The 24,380-nt window shown below is 40.7% G+C and overlaps 1 protein-coding gene across 5 annotated transcripts; it reads right to left on the reverse strand.

The window, feature by feature from the left end:
- Positions 1-3,219: 3,219 nt before the first annotated feature.
- On the reverse strand, positions 3,220-23,865 carry IL13RA2 (interleukin 13 receptor subunit alpha 2). 5 transcript variants are annotated; one of them, XM_015535873.2, is made up of 10 exons: positions 23,801-23,865; positions 20,364-20,487; positions 17,477-17,628; positions 16,302-16,455; positions 15,668-15,788; positions 12,321-12,505; positions 11,265-11,410; positions 9,202-9,346; positions 4,301-4,416; positions 3,220-3,364 (listed from the first exon to the last, which is right to left on the reverse strand). In XM_015535873.2, the coding sequence occupies exons 2-10, from the start codon at positions 20,452-20,454 to the stop codon at positions 3,314-3,316; spliced, it is 1,161 nt and encodes a 386-aa protein (XP_015391359.2). In that variant the 5' UTR covers positions 20,455-20,487; positions 23,801-23,865; the 3' UTR covers positions 3,220-3,313. The 5 variants fall into 5 exon arrangements, with proteins under 5 accessions (XP_015391359.2, XP_042830310.1, XP_042830309.1 ...); XM_042974376.1 differs by lacking the exon at positions 23,801-23,865 and adding an exon at positions 21,539-21,604; XM_042974375.1 differs by lacking the exon at positions 23,801-23,865 and adding an exon at positions 20,777-20,863.
- Between the last annotated feature and the right edge of the window lie 515 nt (positions 23,866-24,380).

Below are 24,380 nucleotides of genomic sequence, written 5' to 3' on the forward strand. Positions count from 1 at the left end.
TTCAATAAATTGTGATGCAATTATTGGGTAACTTTCTGGGAAAAAACTATCAACTTGTAAATTATTTCTCTATACCCCATAATTCACATAGAAGTTCCCTACCTGAAATTCCCTTTATCTTTGATTGGCAATATCCACCAATGAAGCTCAAGCACCTCCTTCCTTTTGTTTAGTTTTGGTTTATGTCATATCCTGCATAATGTTGCATAAGTTGTTCTTTAGATATCTGTTAGGTCTAGCTTGTCTATATGATGTTCAAGTTCTATGTGTCCTAGTTGATCTGCTGCCCACTTGTTCTATTACTGAAAGTGAGTTATTGAAGTTTAACTATTATTATTGAATTGTTTATTTCTCCAATTCTATCCATTTTTTTCTCCATGTAATTTTGGACAGTCTTCTTAGGTGCATATATAATTGTTATGGATTCTTCATGGAGTCACTCTTTTATCATTATAAAAGGTCTTTGTCCCTTAGTCACATTTTAAAATGAAAATTCCTTCTCTTTGATATTAGTATAGCCAATTCTGTGGTATATCTTTTTCAGTCATTTCACTTAAAACCCTGTCCGTATCTTTAAACCTAAAATCTGTCTCCCGTTAATAGCATATCGTTGGATCTTTTTTAAAACATTTTTTAACGTTTATTTATTTTTGAGAGACAGAGAGACGGAGCAGGAGCAGGGGGAGGGGCAGAGAGAGAAGGAGACACAGAATCCGAAGCAGGCTCCAGGCTCTGAGCTGTCAGCACAGAGCCCGACGCGGGGCTCGAACTCACGGACCGCGAGCTCATGACCTGAGCCGAAGTCGGACGCTCAACCGACTGAGCCACCCAGGCGCCCCACTCATTTTTTCTTTATTGCCTTCATTCGTAAGTGAGTATTTTCAGTGTAGTATTTCAGTGACTTTAATGACTGTTCACTATTTTTAAAATTTATTCTCCTGGTTACACTAGACCTTTCAGTATACATCTTAACTGGTCAGATCTACTTCAAATTTATACCAACTTAATGACAGTGAGAGATAGAAATGCTACTCCTATGTAGCTCTATCCTTAAACAGACTTTTCCAGTCTCTGTTCCAAATAAAGTCGGCCCCTTTAGGGAGAGCTACTGAGCTCCCTGTTCTTATGGCCTGACGCTCCCCCTATGTGAACCTCTTTGCTACTCCTCCAGAAATGGGGGCAGGAACCTTTACTCTTGCAGTAGAACCCCTTGCATGCAAAACTCCAGACTTGGGGGCAGGAAGGGGAGGGGTATCCCTTGTCTTCTTGGTTTGTCCCTCCGAGCATAGGACCTCTGCCTTACATGGAAGCTGGGGTGAAGATTACTGGAATCTTCGGTAATCTCAGCTTGCTGTGCCTGGGAGTGGGAGCTAGGTGGAGGGAGGGAGCCTCAAACGTCCCTTGCCAGGAACAGAGCTTCTGCAACACAGAACTGGGAAGGATAAGTAATGCTGGTGGCCAACCCTTCTTGGAGAGAAATCATAGTCATGAACTGGGATATGGATGTGTTTATGGTACAGCCCGAGCAGACTAATCAGAACTGATGCTGGCTATCAGGAGTGGATATATAATTAACAGGGCACAGTGAAACATAAAATATGGGACTCCCTCTTCAAAACTCATTGAGAATTTAATAATTTGCTAATCATTACATCTGAATTCCTATTACCATGGGGGTTTTAATGTTTAGCAAGGATAGGTCTACTTAGGGAAGTGGTGATGTATCCTATCATGAGATGACAAGAGGCAGTTAGAGAGAAATGGTCACTACCAATAAGAGTCAAGGTGTGGTTACCCTGCTCATGGGCCTACCTCTCCGTTACATTATTGTAATCTCTTTCATTCTAAAATGCTCCTATATATCAGTGCTTTTCAAATTGAATGTGCAAATGAACCACCTGGAGATGTTCTTAAAATGCAGATTGCCAGTTGAGCAGATTTGGGTTAAGGTCTGAGATTCTGCATTTCTAGCAAGCTCCCGGGAGATGCCCACTCTATTGGTCTGTGGACCACAGAGAAGAAACGCTGAATGATACTAAAAGCTTGACTCTTGCTCGTCAACTATAGGTCATTATTCCCTAAGTGTTAAAGCCACTGTCTGCACTTAGGTTGCCACATTCTCTCGCAGAAGTCAACTGTCAATTAGTCTGAAAGGTGGATGTACTTTTAAAAAACCTCTGAGGAATTTCAAAGGCTTCTGCCTTTCAGTGCCTGAACTTTAAAAAAAAAAGAAAAGAAAAGAATCACACCGTCAGAAAGTAGGAAATGCTGTCTGCCAACTGGCACAGGAAACTCTGAAGCTTTTACTGCATATTTGTGACATCTGAACTTTTCAGATCTGATCTTTCTGTTTGTTTCATTATTTTCAGCCTTTTATGCATTGCATTCCTTCTACCTTTTTCACGAAATGTAAAGCACACATTTAGACTATGAATGTGTTGAAAACTTCTTGCTTCTTATTAATCCACTCCACAGGTTACTCTTTCTTTTTTTAACATTTATTTATTTTTGAGACAGAGAGAGACAGAGCATGAACAGGGGAGGGTCAGAGAGAGAGGGAGACACAGAATCTGAAACAGGCTCCAGGCTCTGAGCTTTCAGCACAGAGCCCAACACGGGGCTCGAACTCACGGACCGCGAGATCATGACCTGAGCCGAAGTCGGATGCTTAATCGGCTGAGCTACCCAGGCGCCCCTCCTCAGGTTACTCTTAAAGCCAAACAATCTTATTTATGGTGAATACATTCATCACAAGTACAACTAAAAAAAAAAATTAGAAGAGTGCTGGTGGCTCAGTTGGTTAAGTGTCTGACTTCAGCTCAGGTCATAGTCTCACGCTTTGTGAGCTCGAGCCCCACGTCGGGCTCTGTGCTAATAGTTCGGAGCCTGGAACCTGCTTTAGATTCTTTGTCTCCCTCTCTCTGCCCCTCCCCTGCTTGCGCTATCTCTCTCTATCTCTCAAAAATAAATAAACATTAAAAAATTAAATTTTTTTAAAAATTGGAATCTCATCTTCCAAGATGTAATAATGTCTCTGGCTTAGTACAAGTTATAAAATCACATTGTTTTATTAATATATCAGTGAGTAGATCTGACCCAACCCTTGACTTATCTATGTGTATCGCTCTGACCAGGGATTAATAAGGAAAAAACCTATTAATAGAATCCAGGAAATGTACTGCAGGATTTGAGTATTCTAAAGTTACTTAAATACAACAATGCTTTTAAGGTAGATTTATTAAAATTTTTGGAGAAAACATTCCATTTAATAAGACTCGTTGAACATTTGGCCATAAGACTGAAAGTTATTCAGTCAACAGAATGTGTCTTGATGAGAAAAGACTTCTTTTTTCCTCTGAAAGATCTGAAATTAAGGAAGAACTCCGTTACTAACAAATAGTCATTAATAACATAAACTATTTTAATTCAGACTAGTACCTCAGAGAAACAGATTTAAAAAAAGCATTCAGCAGAGAAATAAAGTGAAATATTTCATACACATTCAAATTTCCCTTTATTTTTAAAAGACTTGGCATTATCTCCAAGTCACAATTTCTCCTTAAAGCCCACCAACCCATAGTGACCTTCATCTTCTGAAATTCTATAACAGTCTCCGTACAACTCAAACAGGAATCATCTAAAAACAACTCACAGTGCAGGTTATATTTTTTATGGAGTCTATTCTCCCCCAACTAGAGTATGAACTCCTTGAGGGTGGGCAACTTTTTTTTCAATTTTTGTGAAATCGGCCTGTGACAGACTAGTAATCTATTTCAGTCTCCATCCAGTTTAAGTAACTCTTTTCTTCCTCCCAATCCTGCTTTTCTCCTGTAACTCTTTCCTTGTATTGTTCCCTAATCTAGAAGTAAACAGTGTTTCATGTTCTGAGCCATTGTTGCTATATTTCAACAAAAGGAAACCTACTGCCAAATTTAGCTTAATAGCGTTGAGTTTTTAAATTATTGTATTTTCTGCAGACAATCATCATAATCCATACTACATCAATTGTACACCCACGGTGTACAGGAAACATTATAAAATATAGGTCCATGAGTTCTAAATGCAGACTAAATGTCCATGCGGTCTGTGGACCACAGAGAAGAAACGCCAAATGATATTAAATAGCAATGGGTCCAAACTAAAAGCTTGACTCTTGCTTGTCAGCTACAGGTCACTCTTCCCTGAGTTTTAAAGCCACTGTCTACACTTAGGTTGCCACATTCTCTCCCAGAAGTCAACTGTCAATCAGTCTGAAAGGCTATCTACTATCTCAGGCTGAACGTTATGTTACACAACTTACCGTTTTCAGTACAGCTTTTTGCTTGTACAAAAGCAGACAAGTTACTAACAAAACAAACAATGAGACAAAAGCAAATGGTGTCAAGAAAAATACCAAGGTTTCCTTCCATATGTCATCTGGGATTAAAAATCACAAGAAAAGAGGCTCAGTTAGAGTTTACAGTTATTTTTCAAGGTTAATTATTTTATAAACCAGTAACTAGTGAAGAAATGCCTTAAAGTTGGCAACTTCTGCCTTATTTCCTGGCGGATAGATACCACGGTTATATCTGCATATAGCATTCCTTTCATTTGTGCACTTTTTATACAGAACAATCACTTCACTATACTGTAACATCCCTTCATTTCACTCAGCAAAACTCCCCAAAGCTCAATTCTTTTCTGAGAGGATTTTGTTTAAAATTTGACCTGAGAAAATTTCATCAAAAAAGGATAACATATTAGCTAAGTGATTACAGAAACAGGTCTTGTGTATCCCTTAACCCTTTTTTTTTTTAATTTTTTTTTTTTTAGCGTTTATTCATTTTTGAGACAGAGACAGAGCATGAATGGGGGCAGGTCAGAGAGGGAGGGAGACACAGAATCTGAAACAGGCTCCAGGCTCTGAGCTTTCAGCACAGAGCCCGACGCGGGGCTCGAACTCACGGACCGCGAGATCATGACCTGAGCCGAAGTCGGACGCCCAACCGACTGAGCCACCCAGGCGCCCCTATCCCTTAACTCTTAATACGTCAAAGGTTTATATTGTATCATATAATGCCGTAGCAAGCAAGAGCTGGTGACGGAAAGCGGACTACATCACCAGAAAATATGCCACTTTGGGATTTGGGATTATTTTGAGCTGAAGGCAATCAAGACCCACCAGACTCAAGAAAAACATTTACCTCTCCCTTAACTACATAAACGAATTTAGATGGGGGGGGCTGGCTCTGAGAGAGAGCTATTACGAGAGACAACCTCTATTTGAATAACCTATCTCTGTGAAAGGGCAAAACATCTAATTACAGTAGTGCCTCAACCCCCTGTCCTTGTCCATGGTTTTGCCTTTACCCGTGGTTAACTGCAGTCCAGAAACAGATGATCCTCCTTCTGATGTGTCATCGGGTCAACAGTAGCCTAATGCTATGCCATAACCCCTACATCATTTATCTCAGTTCATCTCATCACTTAGGCATTTTTGCATTCATTTCACACCATCCCAAGAAGAAGAGTGAGTACAGTATAAGGTATTTTGAAATACCTCATTATTATAGTATGTGTATTGTTACAACTGTCCTATTTTGTTATTGCTGTTAATCTCTTACTGTGGCTAATTCATAAACTTTATCATAGATTATATAGGAAAAAACAGTTCATATAGGGTTCAGTACGCTCCACGGTTTTAGGCATCCACAGGGGGTCTTAGAATGTATCTCTTATGGGTAAGGGGGGTACTACTGTACCAAACATCTCTTCTTGTTATGCTGTGAATTACTCTCCTCCGCCTTTGAAGTCCCAGGCCCTGATCCCATTGCTTAGCTCATGATGGCATATAAGCCTCAACTGCCCTACTTGCCCTTGGGTCTCACATTTCTATGGGGCTCCTATACCTATGAAATTAAATTTGTTTTTTGGGGGACACCTGGGTAGCTCAGTTGGTTCAGTGTCCAACTCTTGATTTCGGCTCAGGTCACGATCTCACAGTTTGTGAGTTCGAGCCTCACGTCAGGCTCTGCACTGACAGCAAGGAGCCTGCTTGGGATTCTCTCTCTCCATCTTTCTCTGCACCCCCCCCCCCCACCGCCTCTCATGCTCTTTCTCTCTCTCTCCAAATAAATAAACCTTTAAAAAAAAAGAAAAAAATTGATTTGTTTTATTGTTAATCTGTTTTATGTCGATTTAATTACTAGAGCGGCCAAAGAACCTAGAAGAGTAGAAGCAGCATTTTTCCTCCACAACAGTTAGCTTATTCAGCAGGCTAATCTTTAACTGGCCGGTAAGAATCCTTAGCATGTCAGTCTCCTGGATCTCTGGCTGCAGGATCTGATGAGAGCAAGAGTGGGGAGAGTCCTTTTCTTTTTCTAAATTTAGATTGGCAGGAGAAAATATTTATGGAACTAGCTCCTTGGGTATGGTACCTTTGGTAAAGATTTGGTATTAGTGCTTGTGTTTTTTGTTGATCCTTTTCCTGCTCCCCTTTGTCATTTTCCAGGCCTTGAGAGTTTGGCTTTATGACCAGTGAGAATGTTCTGCTAACCAAAGGGGGCATGTACCAGTGTGCATTCGGCAGACAGACAAGCAGGCTGTGGCTCTGAGCTGACGGTAGTCAGCACTGGGTCCAACTTACAAACCAAAACTTGGGCTCAACTAGGTCTACAGTGAGGTTTCTTTGTCTGACCCTGCCAGCTCTCGGGGGAATTTTGTCAGAAGGGGTCCCAGTCCATAAGGGGCCGTTTGTCACCTCAACCTTCATTGTCTCACTATGATGATAAAGCTCTTTTGCACTCTCCTCTGGGATATCTCTTGTGTCTGTGGTTAAGCCTAGAGAAACGTACTGGTTTGAGTCACTATTCAGATTAATAGGTCCTACTTATCAATGGCCAGACAATGGATCTTTTGAATCGGACTCCTAGATTGACAATTTTTTTTTTTTTAAGAGACCAGTCGTCCTATTGATATCTGTGGAAAAGCTAAACTAAAAATGGGACACAAGGGAATCTAATGGCTAGCCTTAGAGACTCCCTTAACGAGATGAAGGAACATAAATCAAAACAAACATTAAAGTCAACATCCAGTGTAAATTCCCCTTCGCAAAATCCAGCTCCGTCTGCCTATCTTAGCTTCGCTTTTCCTATAACATTTACAGAGAGCACTCTGGCCTGATCTCCAGTCCCAGGGTATACAGGTTACCTGTATAAATGCTGAAAGCTAGGAAGTGATTTTAGCAGAAGCACCCAAGAAGGGTGGTGGGGCTCACGTGGCTATCCCTTATAACTCCTCCTACTTTCCAGGGCTTCAGGTATTCCTATACGATGTCCTTTTCAGGTATATCCCGGACCCCCGCCACAAAGAATTCATGTCCCATGAACAGAAGCACATCTTTGAAATTATAAAGCCTCTTCACCTCCACTTTATGAAGATCATACCATTTTAGAGAGGAGCTGGAAAGATTCGTGGCCATTCACCCTCCCACTCACGAGGACCTTATTAGATCCCAAGGGGTGTTCTTCCTACCCATAGGTATCTTGCAGTTAAAAGACAAATCACATGGCTCCCTGAGAAAACCACACCCCTCACCCCAGAGGAAATAGATGGCCAGAATTTCTCTTAGGCCTTCCCACAAATGATCAGCTGAAGGCCAATGTTCAGGGCTGACAGAAGCTACAGGAGAGGCTTCTCCCCACTGCCACCTGGCAACAAAGGTGAATCGGCCCAAGGTTAAACTGTACACTCAGAAAGAAGGCCTTTGCTTAAAAGTTTTACACAGACTTTACAAAGGCCCTATGCAACTTCTTCAACATCAACTCAAATGCCCTTACATCTATCCTTGAAGAAGGGTTCCCGTATGGACCCCTCCCAGAGTTGATGAGCCATCAATATTGCAGTTAAGATCGTATGGAATATACATTAAAGGATGTATTATTTTGAGGATGCGACTAAAAACTCACCATACCCACTTTAAACTATGCATTGACTAAGGATAAGATATAATTCAGGACACGATCTTCTCAATGTCAGTTCCACGGTCTCCAGATTTCTTATGCCAGTGACAAAAATGAGTAACGGGACCCATATGTGTTCTTTCTGATTCCACACATCTCTCGGTTAATTGAGTTCTCCCTTTCTACCTGTTTTTTCTTCATAGCCCTTAGTAATTATATGATACAGTTGGCTTCTTCATTGCTTATCTCTAGTCAATATGAGAACAAGATATCAATTCTGTAAGGACAGGGATTTTGACTGCTATATGTCAAAAGCCTGAAAAAGTCTGACACATATTAGGTGCTTTATAAAGATGTGATGAATGAAAGAGAACAATGATATCAATATGATAGGGAAGATAATAGTCTAACAGGGACTCTATTATAATGGCACAATATAAAAAGATGAATGATTGATAGATGCCAGTATCTGTCTGTATCTACATCTATATATGTATTTACATATCTATATATCTGAAAGAGCAATGCTGAGTTAATTTCCTTCACCTTTCGACAATTATTAGTAACTTCTGTTGATAAAGCTAGTATACTGTAAAACACAATAACATCTTGCGCCACTCTCAAGGCTTTTTAGCTTATATTGTTATTTAATTTGAATATGTCTTTTTTATCATAAGTCACTTTAAGTCCGAAGTGGAAGCGAATGACATATGCTTTTACTAATGATGACATATTAATCGGAAAAATACTCATCAGGCACTAGACACTCAAAAACAAGTGTACTCTTGATTTCCACTCAGGTCACGATCTCAGGGTTCGTGAGTTCGAGCCCCTCGTCGGGCTCTGCGCTGACAGCTCGGAGCCTGGAGCCTGCTTCGGATGCTGTGTCTCCCTCTCTCTCTCTGCCCCTCCCCTGCTCACACTTTGTCTCTCTCTCAAAAATAAATAAATATTAATTTTTTTTAAAAAAAAATAGGCTTCCCCCAGAAGGAACTAGCATATTTTCTTTAGTGACGGTCAGAAACACAAGAATATTGCTGAGAGAGCTATGACAAGATTCTTAAACTAGTTTACTCCTAGTTAAAACTGAATATGAGATTTTTCCGTAAGCCTGTGTTTGAGGTGCTTGCTCGTTTATCTTCTCTGTTTATGGACTATATGCAAGAGCATTTTGATTTCCACGATTACAAAATAGACCATAAGCAAATTAACTCGCTAGCAAAGAGCTACAGTCATGTAGTCACTGCTCTTATTCTCCTACCTTTCCAGCACTGTTCGTCACTCCACTCACTCCAGATTCCATCATCCGAACAATAGATGTTCACTTTGCTTCTTACCAAAAAGCATAATTGTTGGCTTTCATTTGATATTCTTGCGATGCGTATCTCATTTTCGACGGTGGTAGTCTGAAAGCCAAGTAAAAATAAGATGCCATCATTGGATCTGATTGCCGCTAGATAGATCCCGTTCGATCTGTCTCTTTCATCGTGGATTTTGGTACGTAAAACATACGCGTCAAATGACTGGAAGGGTATATACCAAAATCTTAACAGTGATTATCTCTCCCTATGGTGTTTTTTTTTTCTTTTTTCATTTTCCCCCCTTCCTTACCTCTAATTTAAACTTTTTCTACAGGAATAATGAATCACCTGTAGTGAAGGGCATGTGTGACAGGGCAAAATGCCTAGATAGCATTGGTGTTTCTGAGAGCCAGTATTCAGATTCGTGTCAAGTTTCTCAGGTTCCATCAACTGGAAAATGCTACACACACTGAGTTAGCAAAAAGAGAGTCCATCATGTGAATGTTATCTCTATGGAAACTGCAGAGTTCATACACATCAAGTTTTCTTTCCCCCTCCTTACTCTTATTTTGGTTAACTGCCATACAACGTGTGTGACAGAGCTCAGGGCTTCGCGTGAAATTACTTCTTCCGATATGAGAATACACATGGCTGGACGATCTCAAAGGAAGAAACAAATCGCTGAGGAAATTACTTCCGTTTCGGCATTTCAAAGGGCTGAACAGTGTTCCTCATCCAACATAAGAGCTTGTCTTTTGTTGTAACTTTTCTTGGGAACCCGGCATCATGTAGTCGACCGGGAAGAGCTGCGTGATTTGACTGTAAGTCAGTCCGCTTCCTTGGGACACGTAAATCAATTCATCTGTATATGCAACGAACTGATTAGAACTAATGACTCCCTTTCGGTCTCCACCACTCTCTGAGTTGGAAACCAATGAATAAAATTAACATGACGACGTGGGGCTGAAGGCAGCATCACCTCGTTGGTGCCGGGGGTAATTGGCCTTGCAACCACTGCCTGTTTTCCCAGTTAGCCCCTCTTCTGCACAGCAAGCAATTCAGACAGCCCTGCCAGGGTCTACTTCTGACCTGATGCTTGTTCCTCAAGAAGTGGTTTTTATGTGCGTGTTTTTTTGTTTTGTTTTCATTTCACCTAAGGCCTTCTCATAACCCACCCCACAACTGCCTTCGGCAATTTTGATTTATTGGCACGATATTGCAAACAAGTGACTCGATTATCTCTGAAACCCTAATAGAGCTTTAAAATTGGTATGACTTATAGAGAAAGACAGATACCATATGTTTTCACTCTTAGGTGGATCCTGAGAAACTTAACAGAAACCCATGGGGGAGGGGAAGGAAAAAAAAAAAAAAAAGAGGTTAGAGTGGGAGAGAGCCAAAGCATCAGAGACTCTTAAAAACTGAGAACAAACTGAGGGTTGATGGGGGGGTGGGAGGGAGGGGAGGGTGGGTGATGGGTACTGAGGAGGGCACCTGTTGGGATGAGCCCTGGGTGTTGTATGGAAACCAATTTGACAATAAATTTCATATATTGAAAAATAAATAAATAAATAAAATAAAATTGGTATGACCGATCATGCTTTCAGACTGCAAGCAAGCATCTTTCTTTTGTCCGCCAAATTATACGGTTTTCTGAAAATCAAGACACATGTCATATTCTATTCCTCGTGTGGCTAGCAACCTCCTATTTGAACCTCCTATGGGTTCACATGTTTGCTGTTTTGTGCAAAGGGCTACGCTGATAAAAATAAAATCCAAAAAATAAAGGGCAGGGCGACCGCGTGGCGCAGTCAGTTAAGCGTCCGACTCTTGCTTTCAGCTCAGGTCATGATCTCACAGTTGTGAATGAGCCCTGAGATGGGCTCTGCACTGGGGGGGGGGGGGGGGTGGAGCCTGCTTAGGATTCTCTCTCTCCTTCTCCTTCTGCCCCTCCCCAACTCGTGCTCTCGCTTCCTCTAAATAAATAAATAAGTAAATAAGTAAATAAACGCAATGTTCATACCACCCAAGTTGTATCATCTTCGGTGAATTCAATTTCATAAATAAAGCATTTTGCCGGAATGGGCCCTTGAGGCATGCTCCATTTCAGGTTCACTTCCTCTGAGTTCTTCACAGTAAGACTAAGGTAGTCTGGTGGCAACGGTTTAACTGAAAAGCAAAAGGAAACCGTTTCAACACGGAGGTTACTAAGTTGAGCGGTCGCTCTTATCAAAAGCTAGGGACACCTAGTGACGGAAGCCTCTAAGATAAATCAAGTGGCTCAAGACTAATCTCTATAATGTGAATTCATATCAAACCTGCTTGCCAACCAAGACCAATTTATTGAGAAACGTGGCTATTTTGGAAACTAATTTTTTGATAAGTCGCATATTGCCAAATATTAAAGCCCAAGAGAAAAGTTAGACGATCCAAAGCATTACAGTCATTTTTTTCCATTTGGTAGCATTAGAAACAACGACCACAACCATTACTGCTACCGTTTTCATTAATTGCTAGCTCTTATTTAGAGCGTATGATGTGTCAGGCACCGAACCAGGGGTAAACTCACTCATGTCTCACAATAAATGAAGTGTCCTCTATTATCCTCATTTTACTGATAAGGAGATTGAAACAGATGCTAAAAGTAACTTGCCCAAAGTCATACAGCTAGAAAGTGGTAAATCCAAGATTCATAGCCAGGCATGACTAACTCTAGAACCTGTCATTCTCGTAACTGTCAGAACTAGGAATTCAGACTCAGAATATACAACTATTCGCCTACTGACGTGTGAAATCCTCCATCATTAACACTAGACAAAAATACTGTACAGGAGACCGACTTTTGGAAGCCGGGGAATACACTAAATTTGAAATAAGAATTCTAAAAAAATTATTCTTCATTCAATTCCTTATCCCTGTACTTCTATATTTCATAAGACGTTCTTCATAGGCTCGATTGGCCCTCCTTTTTCTGGCTTTGCATTTCCTTAAGTTTCTCTATATCTCTGTCTCCATCTTTTCTCTGCCATGTGGTTGTAAATGGACCAAGCTAGAAACATTTTAAAGTTGTTTAGCTCACCTATATTTTGAAGCTGAAAAATAAAATAGCTGGGTCTGATAGAATGAGAGTCTGATGATCCATTAACACAGATGTAGAAATTTTTATAGTCTGATGCCTCCAAATGGGGAAACCTGCATCCAATATTTTGTCCATCAACCTTGATGTAATCAGGACACTGTGTGGCATGGTCCAAGCCGTCATACCTGTAAAAGAAGTATTGCTGAGAACTGTGTTTTCCAGTATCTTGCAGTATTGTGGTATTCAATTTTCAATTATCTTAAGATACCAAGCGAATAAAAAAGTCATGTAATGACATGCCTATTGATCGAGCACCAACTCTATGACAAATCCTATGTCATATGCTAGGGATGCAATAGTAAGGAAAGCAGGCATAGTCCATAATTTCGCAGAGATTACAATCTGGTGGGGGTTTGAACAAAATCTCAAAGATAAGGCAAGGATTCTGACTCATGCACTTAGGTTATGTTGACTTGCCCATGGGATTTGTGAATCAAAGAGTAAGATTTCTATTTTAAAAACCTGGAGTTTACATACATAATCCTGGACGATACTGCCTTTTTTATATTGTACAGGAGAACTTATATTAGAAGAAAGCAGATTTAAAAGCAGACCTACAAAATACTGTTATATTTAATAAAATGAATGAAATTCCTTTGAGGAGACAATGCACATCAAGAGATAAACCTCAGAAAAGTCAACAGAGGGGTCAAAATGAAAAAGAAGAGGGGCACCTGGGTGGCTCAGTCCGTTAAGCATCCGACTTCAGTTCAGGTCATGATCTCATGGTTCGTGAGTTTGAGCCCCGCGTCAGGCTCTGCCCTGAAAGTGCAGACCCTGGAGCCTGCTTCACATTGTGTGTGTCTCTCTCTCTGCCCCTCCTCTACTTAAGCCTTCTCTCAAAAATAAATAAATAAATATGTTTACAAATGTTTTTAATCACAAAAAGAGAAAGAAGAGCTGTCTGGCAAGTAAATATCTAATTTCCCATCCTCTCAGCCAAGAAATGTTGCCGTATCATTGAAAGTTAACCTCTTTCCAGTAATAAGGCTAACAGGAATTAGGGAGGATTTCCCTACTGATTTTCAAAGCAACAAATGCCTGGTTTATTTTCCTAAAGAACAGCTTGCAATGCAAAATGTGACATCTGTAAAAGCAGTCAAAATCCCTTTTGAAATTAAGTCAATCTAGCAGTTGATAAGGTGCTGATTTCAAATATCCAGACTCTACTGAATTCACTTTATGCCAAGTATTTAGTATGTTGCTATTGTTTGTTTGTTACCCCAAGTTGTTACTTATTTTCATGGTGGGGGAGAACGTTTTATGATAGTGAAAATATACTTTATTTTTTAATACAATAGCTGATAGCGATATACTGGCTGTAGAGAAAGAAAAGAAAATACGAGCATTCTATAATAAGCTTAAACTTGCCTTTTCAAGTAGCCAAGTATTTACTTTGCACAGAACTAACTACTTGATTAGTTCACCTGATTAGAGTTTGGGAGACTTGAGTTCTAGGCTTGACTTGACCCAGATTTATGTTGTGCCAGTGGGAAGCCTGCTGGTACCCTTATTTTCCAGTTTCTAAGATGTCAGTATTTCTCCCTCACTAGTAAAATGAGGATAATGTGGAAGAGGGTAGGGACTTTGCTTATTCACACTTTCAGCCTTTTTATCTAGAACAATGCGGGCATTTAATAACTTCTTTATATTTGTGAATTAATGAAAAAATAAATTAGAACATAGAAATTGACCCCTCTGATTCCAGATGAAAAAACTGAGACCCCCAAAAAAGGAAGACTGCTTGCCCAAGACCACTAAGTTAAATGATGCCAGAGCAGGGATTAGAACCCAGTTCTCAGGATGCTTAATAGCTTCTACCTATCACTTATATATTATCATTTTTCTAAAGAAAAAAACCAATATAACTTGGGCCTGAAACTCACAAAGAGTTACACTTTGTCTTCTCTTGCTTTTTACTGTTATTTAATAAATGCATAAATTCCAATACATACTTATCAGTGTACGAATACTCTCATCATTTGTTTCATTCATTTAATGAATATTTTGTGATAATCTACTATGGGCCATAGCACAGCTGAGACAGTTAAGAGAAATGTAAGAAACAGTTCCTGCCCACCAATCTCTTAAAAATTTAAGGGAGCAGGGGCGCCTGGATGGCTCTGTCGGTAAAGCACCTGACTTCAGCTCAGGTCATGGTCTCATGGTTTGTGAGATCAAGCCCTGCATCAGGCTCTGTGCTGACAACTCAGAGCCTGGAGCCTGCTTCCAATTCTGTGTCCCTCTCTCACTCACCCCTCCCCTGCTCGTGCTCTCTCTCTCTCTCTCAAACATAAATAAAACATTAAAAAAGTATTTTTTCATTTAAGGGAGGAGACAAAGCGCACAATATGTGACAAAAATTTAAATGCCATCCAGACAAGTAATTGAGAGCTATAATATGTAATAGTTCAGAGAAAAACTGAACAGAAGTTGATATGATCAATAAAGGGTTAATGAAATTGAATACCAGATGGGCTTTGAAAGACAGATGAGAGTTGGTGAGAAAGCCAGAGGGCATTCCAGATAGCAATGCACACAGAGGCATAAAAGATCATAACACGGGTGAGAAAAAAAAATGTAGAGATGAGTCTAAATGGGGTGGACCATTCACACTGGTGACAGGAAAAGGTCATGTTGGAAAAGCAGTGATACAGAGAGGCAGAAATTTGAACGCCACCTTAGATTTTTATCCGGGAGGTAATGAGTAGCCACTCGAAGTTTTGGAGCAAAAGAGTGGCATATGAAAATAGGAAGATAGGAAGATAAATCTGGCTACAGCGTGCAGAACGAATAGGACAGGAAGAGATGTGCGACCTTAAAAAGGAGTGTCAGAACGCAGGGTTCAATGTTACCGTGAAACAATGAAGCAATGGTGGAGATGGGAGATTCAAGATGGCTGTAAGTTTCCAAGCCTCAGTGGTCATTAAAAAAGAGAAGTCAGAAAAAGGATCCAGTTGTAACAGGTGCCTGCTTTTTAAAAGGCGCGAGTATAGAATATGACGAAAGTTTTGAGGCTATAATCGTATGTATCTGAAGAACACAAAATTTAATCCGGCACGGGAACAACGCTGGAATCTTTCTATCACCCAGAGAGTGCCTTTCCAGTAGCTACAGCCTAAACCTACTTCTTCCCGTCGAAAACTCCAAATAGTTGTAAACAACCTTCATCGTAAATGCAACTCTGAAGAATACTGTATTTCATTTAGTGAAAATACTACTCATACAGCAGATTCGTTTTTATAGATATTTTCTTAATATGGGATTCTTATTATAAAAATACTTACCAGTAAAACAATTGATAACTGATATGAAAATGGACACCCATACCAGGTTTCCAGGAGCAGAGTAAATATTGCCAGTTGTAATACACACAATCCATTTCCTGAATCTTGGTTTCCTGACTTCCTAAGGAATGAATGAACTGTCAATGCTTGAAAGGCACCGTGATGACTCATTTGGGAAGTCACTATGCAATTTTAATTCATTTCTTTTGACCCCTCCTTTTCATTTAGCAGTCAACATAATCAGAACTATACCAAAAGGAAGTTGTTAGAAATCACTTCATTGTAAGTGGGGCATGCAAAATCAAAACCCTTTGAGGGCTCATTTAATGATACTAGCGTAAGCATATGCAAAAGCACTAAATGAATATTTCTATGATGCTCTGAGCAGTTGAGTAAACACTCACATGCATATTTACTAATATGACTCCCAAACGGGGAACTATATTAACCTAACAAGATGGGTTTGCTGATTTAAAGGATTCAAAAAGGCCAGTCACCCACTCCTAAAAAGAATTCTATTTGTTGCCACATATTCACTTCTACATAGAGTCTGATATATAAGAGTTAAGGGGCCCTAGTTCCCATATGGATTGTTCTGGCAGTATTCAATATGAAAGGAGAGCTTTGTTTTAACCTTGTGGTGATTTCCAGTAAGTAGCTTCTGACCATAAACTTTGAACTTCTGATCCATTTGTGCAGTGCGGGGGCAGAAGCGTGTGTATCTTTGCTTCAACGCCTTTGTTAAGATCAAACCCGTCGTTGTAATGTAGATTCTTGGTAATGATGGTCTGTTTGATAAGATGAGACAAAGTCAAGCTTATAAGCAGAGACAGCATCGTGAGCCACATCATTACGGCTAAGAAGTCACGGGGGGTGGGGGGGGGGTTCTGAGTGTCTAAGAAATTCCTCATGATTATCTGATACAAAGCCCTAGATACAATCCTGGCAGAGCTCATTTGTGCATATTATATCATGCGGTGAGATCATTTGAATATTAATATATTATTCAAAATAACCCCCAAAAATTCTGAAAAAGAGACTCTATGGCAGGAACCTGACCTATGATGAAGTTGAAATCAAGAGAATTTTCAGATACCATAAGCATATTACATGACAGATGACTTATCACATTTCAAATATCACATGAACACTTCAGGAATCATATACAGTGAAACCTGGGAGGCAAGTGGACTACAATCATGTCATTTATCCTTGTGCTCCCGATACGTAGCCAAGTGCGTGGTACAAAAGGATCCTCCATAAATGTTTGATTTGAATGGTCTCTTGAAACTGCCTAGCTGAATTAGGAAGGTAACAGTATGCTTCGCAAAACAAAACTCTTTGAGCATGCTTGACTATGTAGTTAATAAGTCAATAAATGTTCACTGAACACTGACTATAATATATGCAAAGGACTGTGCTGTGTTCTATGGGGCCAGTACAAAGATAAATGAGGCTTAATTTTTACAAAGAGAAAGCTCACAGTCCAGTAGCATACGTAAGACCCGTATAGAAGCATATAAGTAACTGGAAAATACAATAAAATGTGTATTATTCAAGTCCATATTCCATGGGTGGGACCACGTATTTTGTTTCCCCCGGACTTCTAATGGTAGTCTTAATACTGGGGAGGATGCAAATAGATGTGGCAGGACTCAGGAGATAGCAGCGGGCACGGCACCTTCTTATTTCCTAATAATAGCTACGGAGAGACAGGAATTAGAATGGACAGGGACATTAAAAATCACAAGAAAGCTCCTAATAATCGCACTGCTATTGCAAGATATCGCAAGCGTGTGCTTTACTTACCTTCCAGTCTTCACTATCGATGTTTCGGTATTTTAATTCATATTCTATTGTGCATTCCTCAAACTTATCCAGAAACAGTGGAGGTTGCCATTGCAAACAGAGATAACCTAAGTATCCTGGGTCTACTATCTCAAAATCCTGAGGAGGATTAACTGAAAGAAAATCCATAAAACATTTTTACTTTTTTGTCCTGTCTCTTACGGCAACAATTGCTAAGTCTAGATTACTTCCCTATGTCCATCAGCTGGTGAATGGAGAACTAAACTGTAGTACATCGATACAATGGAATATCATCAGCCGTAAGGAAGAGTGAGGTAGTGATACAAGCTACAGCATGCAAGAACCTCAGAAACATTAAGCTAAATGAAAGACGCCAGTCACAAAAGATCACATGAGACCAATTTACATGAAATACCCAGAATAGGCAAATCCATTGAGACAAAAGTCAATTCGTGGTTGCCAGGGGCTGGAGGAAGGGAAGAATAACAGATGACTGCTGATTAAAGATTTGATTTTTTTTTTTTTGGAGAAATAGAAATATTCTGGAACTGAGGAGTTGGGGCTGTTACACAACTCTGTGGATATGCTACAGACCGCTGAACGGTACACTTTAAAATTTTTTTTTTAATGTTTATCTTTATTTTTGAGACAGAGAGAGACAGAGCATGAGCGGGGGAGAGACAGAGAGAGAGGGAGACACAGAATCAGAAGCAGGCTCCAGGCTCTGAGCTGTCAGTGCAGAGCCCGACGCGGGGCTCGAACTCATGAAGCAGCGAGTTCACGACCCGAGCGGAAGTCGGATGCTCAACCGACTGAGCCACCCAGGCGCCCCTGAACAGTACTCTTTAAAAGGCTGGGTTTTATGTTATGTAAATCATATCGATAAAGCTGTTAAAAAGTCTAGATTACAGCTATATGCAAACATGACTTTGCCTAGCGCGGTACTAAGTTTTCATAGATACAAGAAATTCCACATGGAGTTATCTCTGTGGTTATGTAGACCAGAATTTGCCCTAGGATGGGAGCACTTGATTATGTAAACCTAATAGCAAGAGCCAATCAGTATTAATTCAGTGTTTATTATATACATATAACATCCTGGCAAAAGGGATAGAAAATGTAAAATATGACTACTATGGCTAAATGCCTGAAGAATTATTAACAAGCAGATCTTGTTGTTCAAGTCTGGTTAACTGAACCCTCTCGCTAACTAAAGTTCAGAGCTATTCCTAGAGTATGGCCAACCAGGGCCATTCTCTGGACGGACTTAAGAAAAACTGTCAGGCAGCTGAGCAGAGTGGCATTAGGAAAAAGCCCGTTTTATCTGGGGGTGGGGGAGGTAAGGAACAGTGCAAGGCAATAGCTCCTCCATCTAGTGATTTAAAAAAAAAAAGCTTTTTAGTGTTTATTCATTTTTGAGAGACAGAGACAGAGCGCCGGTGGGGAAGGGGCAGAGAGAGAGGGAGACAGAATCCGAAGCAGGCTCCAGGTTCCAAGTTCCAAGCTGTCAGCACAGAGCCAGACATGGGGCTCGAACTCACAAACCGTCAGATCATGACCTGAGGCGAAGTCTGACGCTTAACTGACTGAGCCACCCAGGCCATCTGGTGACTTAAAAAGCAAACAAACAGAGGCGCCTGGATTCTGCGTTTCCCTCTCTCTGTCGCCCCCTCCCCCGCTCATGCTCTCTCTCTCTCTCTCAAAAATAAATAAACATTAAAAAAAATTTTAAGGGGCTCCTGGGTGGCTCAGTCCGTTCGGCTCAGGTCACGATCTCACGGTCAGTGAGTTCGGGTCCCACATCGGGCTCTGTGCTGACATCTCGGAGCCCGGAGACTTTTTCGGATTCGGTGTCTCCCTCTCTCTCTGCTCCTCCCCCACTCACGCTCTGTCTCTCTCTGTCTCTCAAAGATGAATAAATGTAAAAAAAAAATTTTTTTAATTTAAAAGATAAAAAGCAAACAAACAATAGTACCACCCTCATGTTGCCTTTCTGCTAATAAATTCATTTCGGCCCATTTATTTTAATGCTGGATTTCTTAATACTTATTGAGGTGAAGAACCCACAAAAAAAAAACTGTGGCACAAATTATACTTTGATATTGGGACGCCCGTGTACCAATAAAGAAGGTCTTCTACTGAGGTTGAAATGACAACCCCACTGCTTCAACTCTTACGGGTAGAAATCTTTGTGAAATACATTGTTCTGATTACCTTCTGCAATAAGAAAAATTCAGTAGACATGATTTAGCAATTCTGTGGTCATTTTTAACTCTTACTTGAATCTCTGTATATTTTTTGTATGTATCTAATTGCCTTAAAAGTTAAGGATAGCAAAGAAAGTTTTCCAGTTAGCTGAGTAACAGGCAATGAGGCGTCACATAAGCAACTTATTTCTTAGAAGACTATACAAAAAGGTATGGAAAGTGTGTTTTAGCTTGGCTTTCACTCTGCAAAGTGTTCCTTATCATTAGTTACCTCATATGTGAGCCTGGCTAGTGGGAACATCTTTTGTGTATGGACTTCCTGAAATATTTCCAGTAACAATCCATCTACTTATTACGCATTTTAACAGGGTAGGTTGAAAAGACGGTTAAGGGGCGCCTGGGTGGCTCAGTCGGTTAAGCGTTCGACTTCAGCTCAGGTCACGATCTCGTGGTCCGTGAGTTCGAGCCCCGCGTCGGGCTCTGGGCTGACAGCTGAGCCTGGAGCCTGCCTCTGATTCTGTGTCTCCCTCTCTCTCTGCGCCTCCCCCATTCGTACTCTGTCTCTCTGTGTCTCAAAAATAAATAAACATTAAAAAAAAATTTTTTTTTTAAAAGAAAAAAAAAAAAAAGAAAAGACAGTTAATACCCCAAATTTTAAAACTACTCCGTTGTTGCTTTACCTTTTATCTCAGCATTTGAAGACACAGAACTAAATGCTGTGCAAATGAGTAGGCTATAGAAGCATAGGACATCCAAGTGAACGAAAGCCATTTCTCCAAGATTCAATACCTTGAAATAGCCAGTCTGAGAAGGAAAAATACAACATTTTAACTTTGTCTTACTTCAAACAACCAAATGACTCAATGTAACTAAAAATGTATTCGGAAACTCCTGTGCGCTTTCTTCCAGGATTTGGAAAAACTGCCCCTTTGAACGTGGAAACCAAAAAAAAAATCAACTTTGGAACCGAAAAACTGGAAAGGGAGGATTCCAGTCTCGTTTTTCTACAAGAGCATGAAAAAGGCGAAACAAATGTACCCCAAACCCCCCATATCCCTTCATACCCACCCCACCTAAGGAGACCTTCCCGTACATGGCATGCTAGAGCCAGGATAAGATGACTTCAAACAGCCTTCAGCCTGAAGACTGACTGAGCCAGACCCACCAGAGTGTCACTGGCTCACAGTGGGAATTATGAGATCATCGATCTCCATAGCAATCCTCTCTCCTAGCAACAAAGAAAATACACTGATACATGTACTCTTTTTTGAGATTTAAAAAGTATTTGAAAGTTATCTGACAGCTAAGAAAGCATAGAGACTACACCAAAGCCTCGGATACCTCTTTGCTCCATTTCTTCATAAATATTAAATCACTGTCCTCTACTCTTTCCTGGAAACATCTTCACAGTTGCCCCGACCAGAAACCTGGGCATTTTTCTCAACTCCTCCCTCTCCCATATAGCCTCTCCATTATCACTGCCCCTTCCATGATGAGGATCTTATCGTCAGGATCTCATCATCCAGTCTTTCCTGCCTCCAAACCATTCTCCATACCACGCACAGCAAGAATGACCTCTCTAAAAGGCAAATCTCACTTTTCACCCCTTTCTTAAAACAACACTTCACTGTCATAGAATACAACCTAACAATCTTTACTTTCTTGAAGGATATTGATTGATCAGAATTTAAAGGATTCGTGTCTCCACGTACCTACTTGATCAAAAACCACTCTCCTTTCAAAGAAAAATCGCTACTCCCAGCTCTGTACCTGTCCTTGCGTCTATATTCCTGGAACCAACAATTTCACAGGAAGTTAAGGAGTAAAGATCACTATTCCAACATTCCGGGATTACCTTTTTTTTCTCTGGTATAAATTCACCAAGTAGGAGAGACCCTCTCTCCTGTACCACCCTCTTCAACCTACCTGGCCGATCTGCAATGTTCTAATGTTGGTAAGTTTCCATTATTACATCATAGAATCTTGGGACCAAACTATTAAAGCCAGCATGTATATTGGAGACATTAGCCCAGTCACGTTTACATATTGGGAAGTAAAACTCAGACTTGCTCAAGATTACAGAGCAAGTTAGTAGCAGGGCTGAAGTAGGACAGAACTATGATTCCTAATCCAGTGTATTTCCACCCCTCTTATGCTGGATCCCACAAGTTTGACGATCATGAACGCTTTTCCTCTGGGACTCCAGTATTTAAGTCTTCCTTCAATTAGCTAGCGGGGCTGAACCACAATACCATGCTATTTTTTCTAGGTCTCATAAAAGCATAACAGAACAGCATTTCTCTTCCTGGGGTCCAATAAACTTCTCTCTTCAACTCCTCCTTCCCCACGTGCAAACCCTCTGCTGTCCTCTGAAGCACCTGTACGTAGTAGGTAGGTCTGGTCAACAGACCTTCCCCAGAGCTGCTCTCATGGATCGAGGTGAACACACTGGTTACTTTTGCATCCAAGGCAGCAATCGGTCTGACGAAGGGAAATCCTTTCATATTACCAATAAGGACTACGACGATCAGACCCCCCCTTAAACTGCTCCCAGAGACGTCTTAAAGTTCTCTCCCCCGAATCAGTCTGTCCTTACGTATTTCATAGCCCCGTGTCATGGGAAGTACAAACGGCAAGAGTTAAAAATCCCTCGTTTGGGGGAGCCTGGGTGGCTCAGTCAGTTAAGTGTACGACTCTTGATTTGGGCTCACGATCTCATGGTTCGTGAGTTCAAGCCTCGCATCAGGCTCTCTGCTGTCAGTGCAGAGCTGGCTTCAGATCCTCTGTCCCTTCTTTCTTTGCCCCTCCCCCCCCCGTAAATAAATAAATAAATAAATACATACATACATACATAAATAAATAAATAAACGTTTTTTTAAAAAAAATCCCTTGCTTCTACCCTTTTTATAGGCTGCCGAAATTTGACTCGGGCTATTAAATAGCACTTCCTAGATCAGCCCAATGCATTTACAGTTACGGTCCCACTCAGACTTTCTCACACAAATGAACATGAAGACAACTCTTTGCTTGGCTTCTGGGTTACAAGATGGCCACTTGTGTAGTGAGGTACTTTATATACTATGTGGTTACCAGGAAAGACAGAATTTTTCACAAGCGAGGAAGGGACCTGAAGACAAAGGGAAGATGGGGGATGAAAATGCAGACACACAAAGTTTAAAAATCGTTTCTGATATACTCTCCACTCCCAGCCCACAGTTAGCAACCAAGCATCTCGTCTCAACTCGTTGGTTTTTAAAAAGGAGGAAATACCACGGGAGAAAGGTGAATTGTCCAAACTCACACACCTTATTGGTGGCAGAGCTAGGACTGAAAACCAGCTCTCATGAGCCCTTCTCACTGACTCGAAAATAAATTTTCTTTTTATAAGGAGGCTGTCCTACACCTACCCATCTTACCGGAAGCCTCCCCTGAACCTTGGTCAATGTACTCTCACCACCCAAACCATCAACCCACCACACAGTTTTACCATTACACCATTTTTGGCAGAGTAATAATCCAACAAGCTTTCACTGAGCACCTTTGTTCTGCCACATACTATTCCAGGTAAACCTTGTCGAAGATACAAGGCGCAAGTGACATGTCGCAGTATCTATGAGAGCAACAATCCTGCTACGACTTATTCAGCATTCAGAGCATCCCGGGCACCGCCTTGTGCTAAGCATTCTACATACATTATATCATATAATACTCATAGTCAGCATTGGATGGATGTACTCTTTTCTTTCCCATTTTAAAGACTAGACGCTGAGACACAGAGAAATTAAACAATTCCCTGCAAGTCACAGAGACCGTACATGGTGAAGCTTGGATCTGAATCCAGTCTAGTACCAAAAGCCCTTGATGATAACCAGTATGCTAGGCATTTTCCGTTCCTAAGATCAGTGTGGATGGCAGCTTCCTGTTTCTACCCACTCAGTTTCACACATTACTGCCTAAACTATTTCCCACTGAGAATCTCCTTTGGAATGGCACGCCTAAACGATTTCCTGTTTTCAGCCTCACTTCCCATCTCTTCAAAGCCGTGCTTCATACTCCCCTTGTTCTAGGAGCCGGCTGGGATAATCCTGGCATAACTGGAGAAACTCCAGGTACTTACCAATTATCTGGTTTCTCAAGAAATGAGTTATCAGAGGCAATTATCACAGGTCTTCTTTTTTTTCTCTTCTCCACTTTGGAGACATTAATTAGAATCTCTAATACTTCCCTTCCTGTCTTATAATCAAGCACACTGGAAAAAAAAAAAAAATAGATAGGTGCTCCTGAAATAGCCAGCAGGCCAGAACACAGATTCTACAAGTCACAAGATGGGGGAGGTTAGGGGCGGGGCAAAAAGCAACTAAAGCAAATTCAGAATCACAGCATTGTATGTAAAAGCTGGCAGGACTAATCGATCTTTGGATAAACAAATAGATACATAGCTGAGGAACTCGTTATATTAAAAGGCACAATGGTGTATCAAACTGGGTTTCAGCCCTGCCTCGACCACTGATGTTCTTGGAGGGAAATTACAATTCAGTTTCCATCTATAAAGTGGAGGTGAGGATGCCAGCCTGGAAGACTTGGGCTGAAGATTAAATGAGACAATGTATGCGACGGTATGCTCTGAGCATGCTCTGTATGCTTCTGAGCACCTGGCTACTAGTCAAAAATTTGAAAATAACTTGTTGCAACCCTAC

This window comes from Panthera tigris, chromosome X (assembly GCF_018350195.1).
Source record: "Panthera tigris isolate Pti1 chromosome X, P.tigris_Pti1_mat1.1, whole genome shotgun sequence".
In the NCBI taxonomy this organism is placed as follows: Eukaryota; Metazoa; Chordata; class Mammalia; order Carnivora; family Felidae; genus Panthera; species Panthera tigris.

What these genes read in the sequence shown, in the direction of transcription:
- IL13RA2 (XM_015535873.2), bottom strand. Translation starts at nt 20,454, where the DNA reads ATGGCTTTCGTTCACTTGGATGTCCTATGCTTCTATAGCCTACTCATT. An exon ending in TTCAAATGCTGAGATAAAAG is followed by an intron (nt 17,629 to 20,363) that starts GTAAAGCAACAA and finishes ATTTTCTTTCAG; the next exon opens with TTAATCCTCCTCAGGATTTT. An exon ending in TTACTGGAAATCACCACAAG is followed by an intron (nt 15,789 to 16,301) that starts GTTAAAACAAAG and finishes TTCATTCCTTAG; the next exon opens with GAAGTCAGGAAACCAAGATT.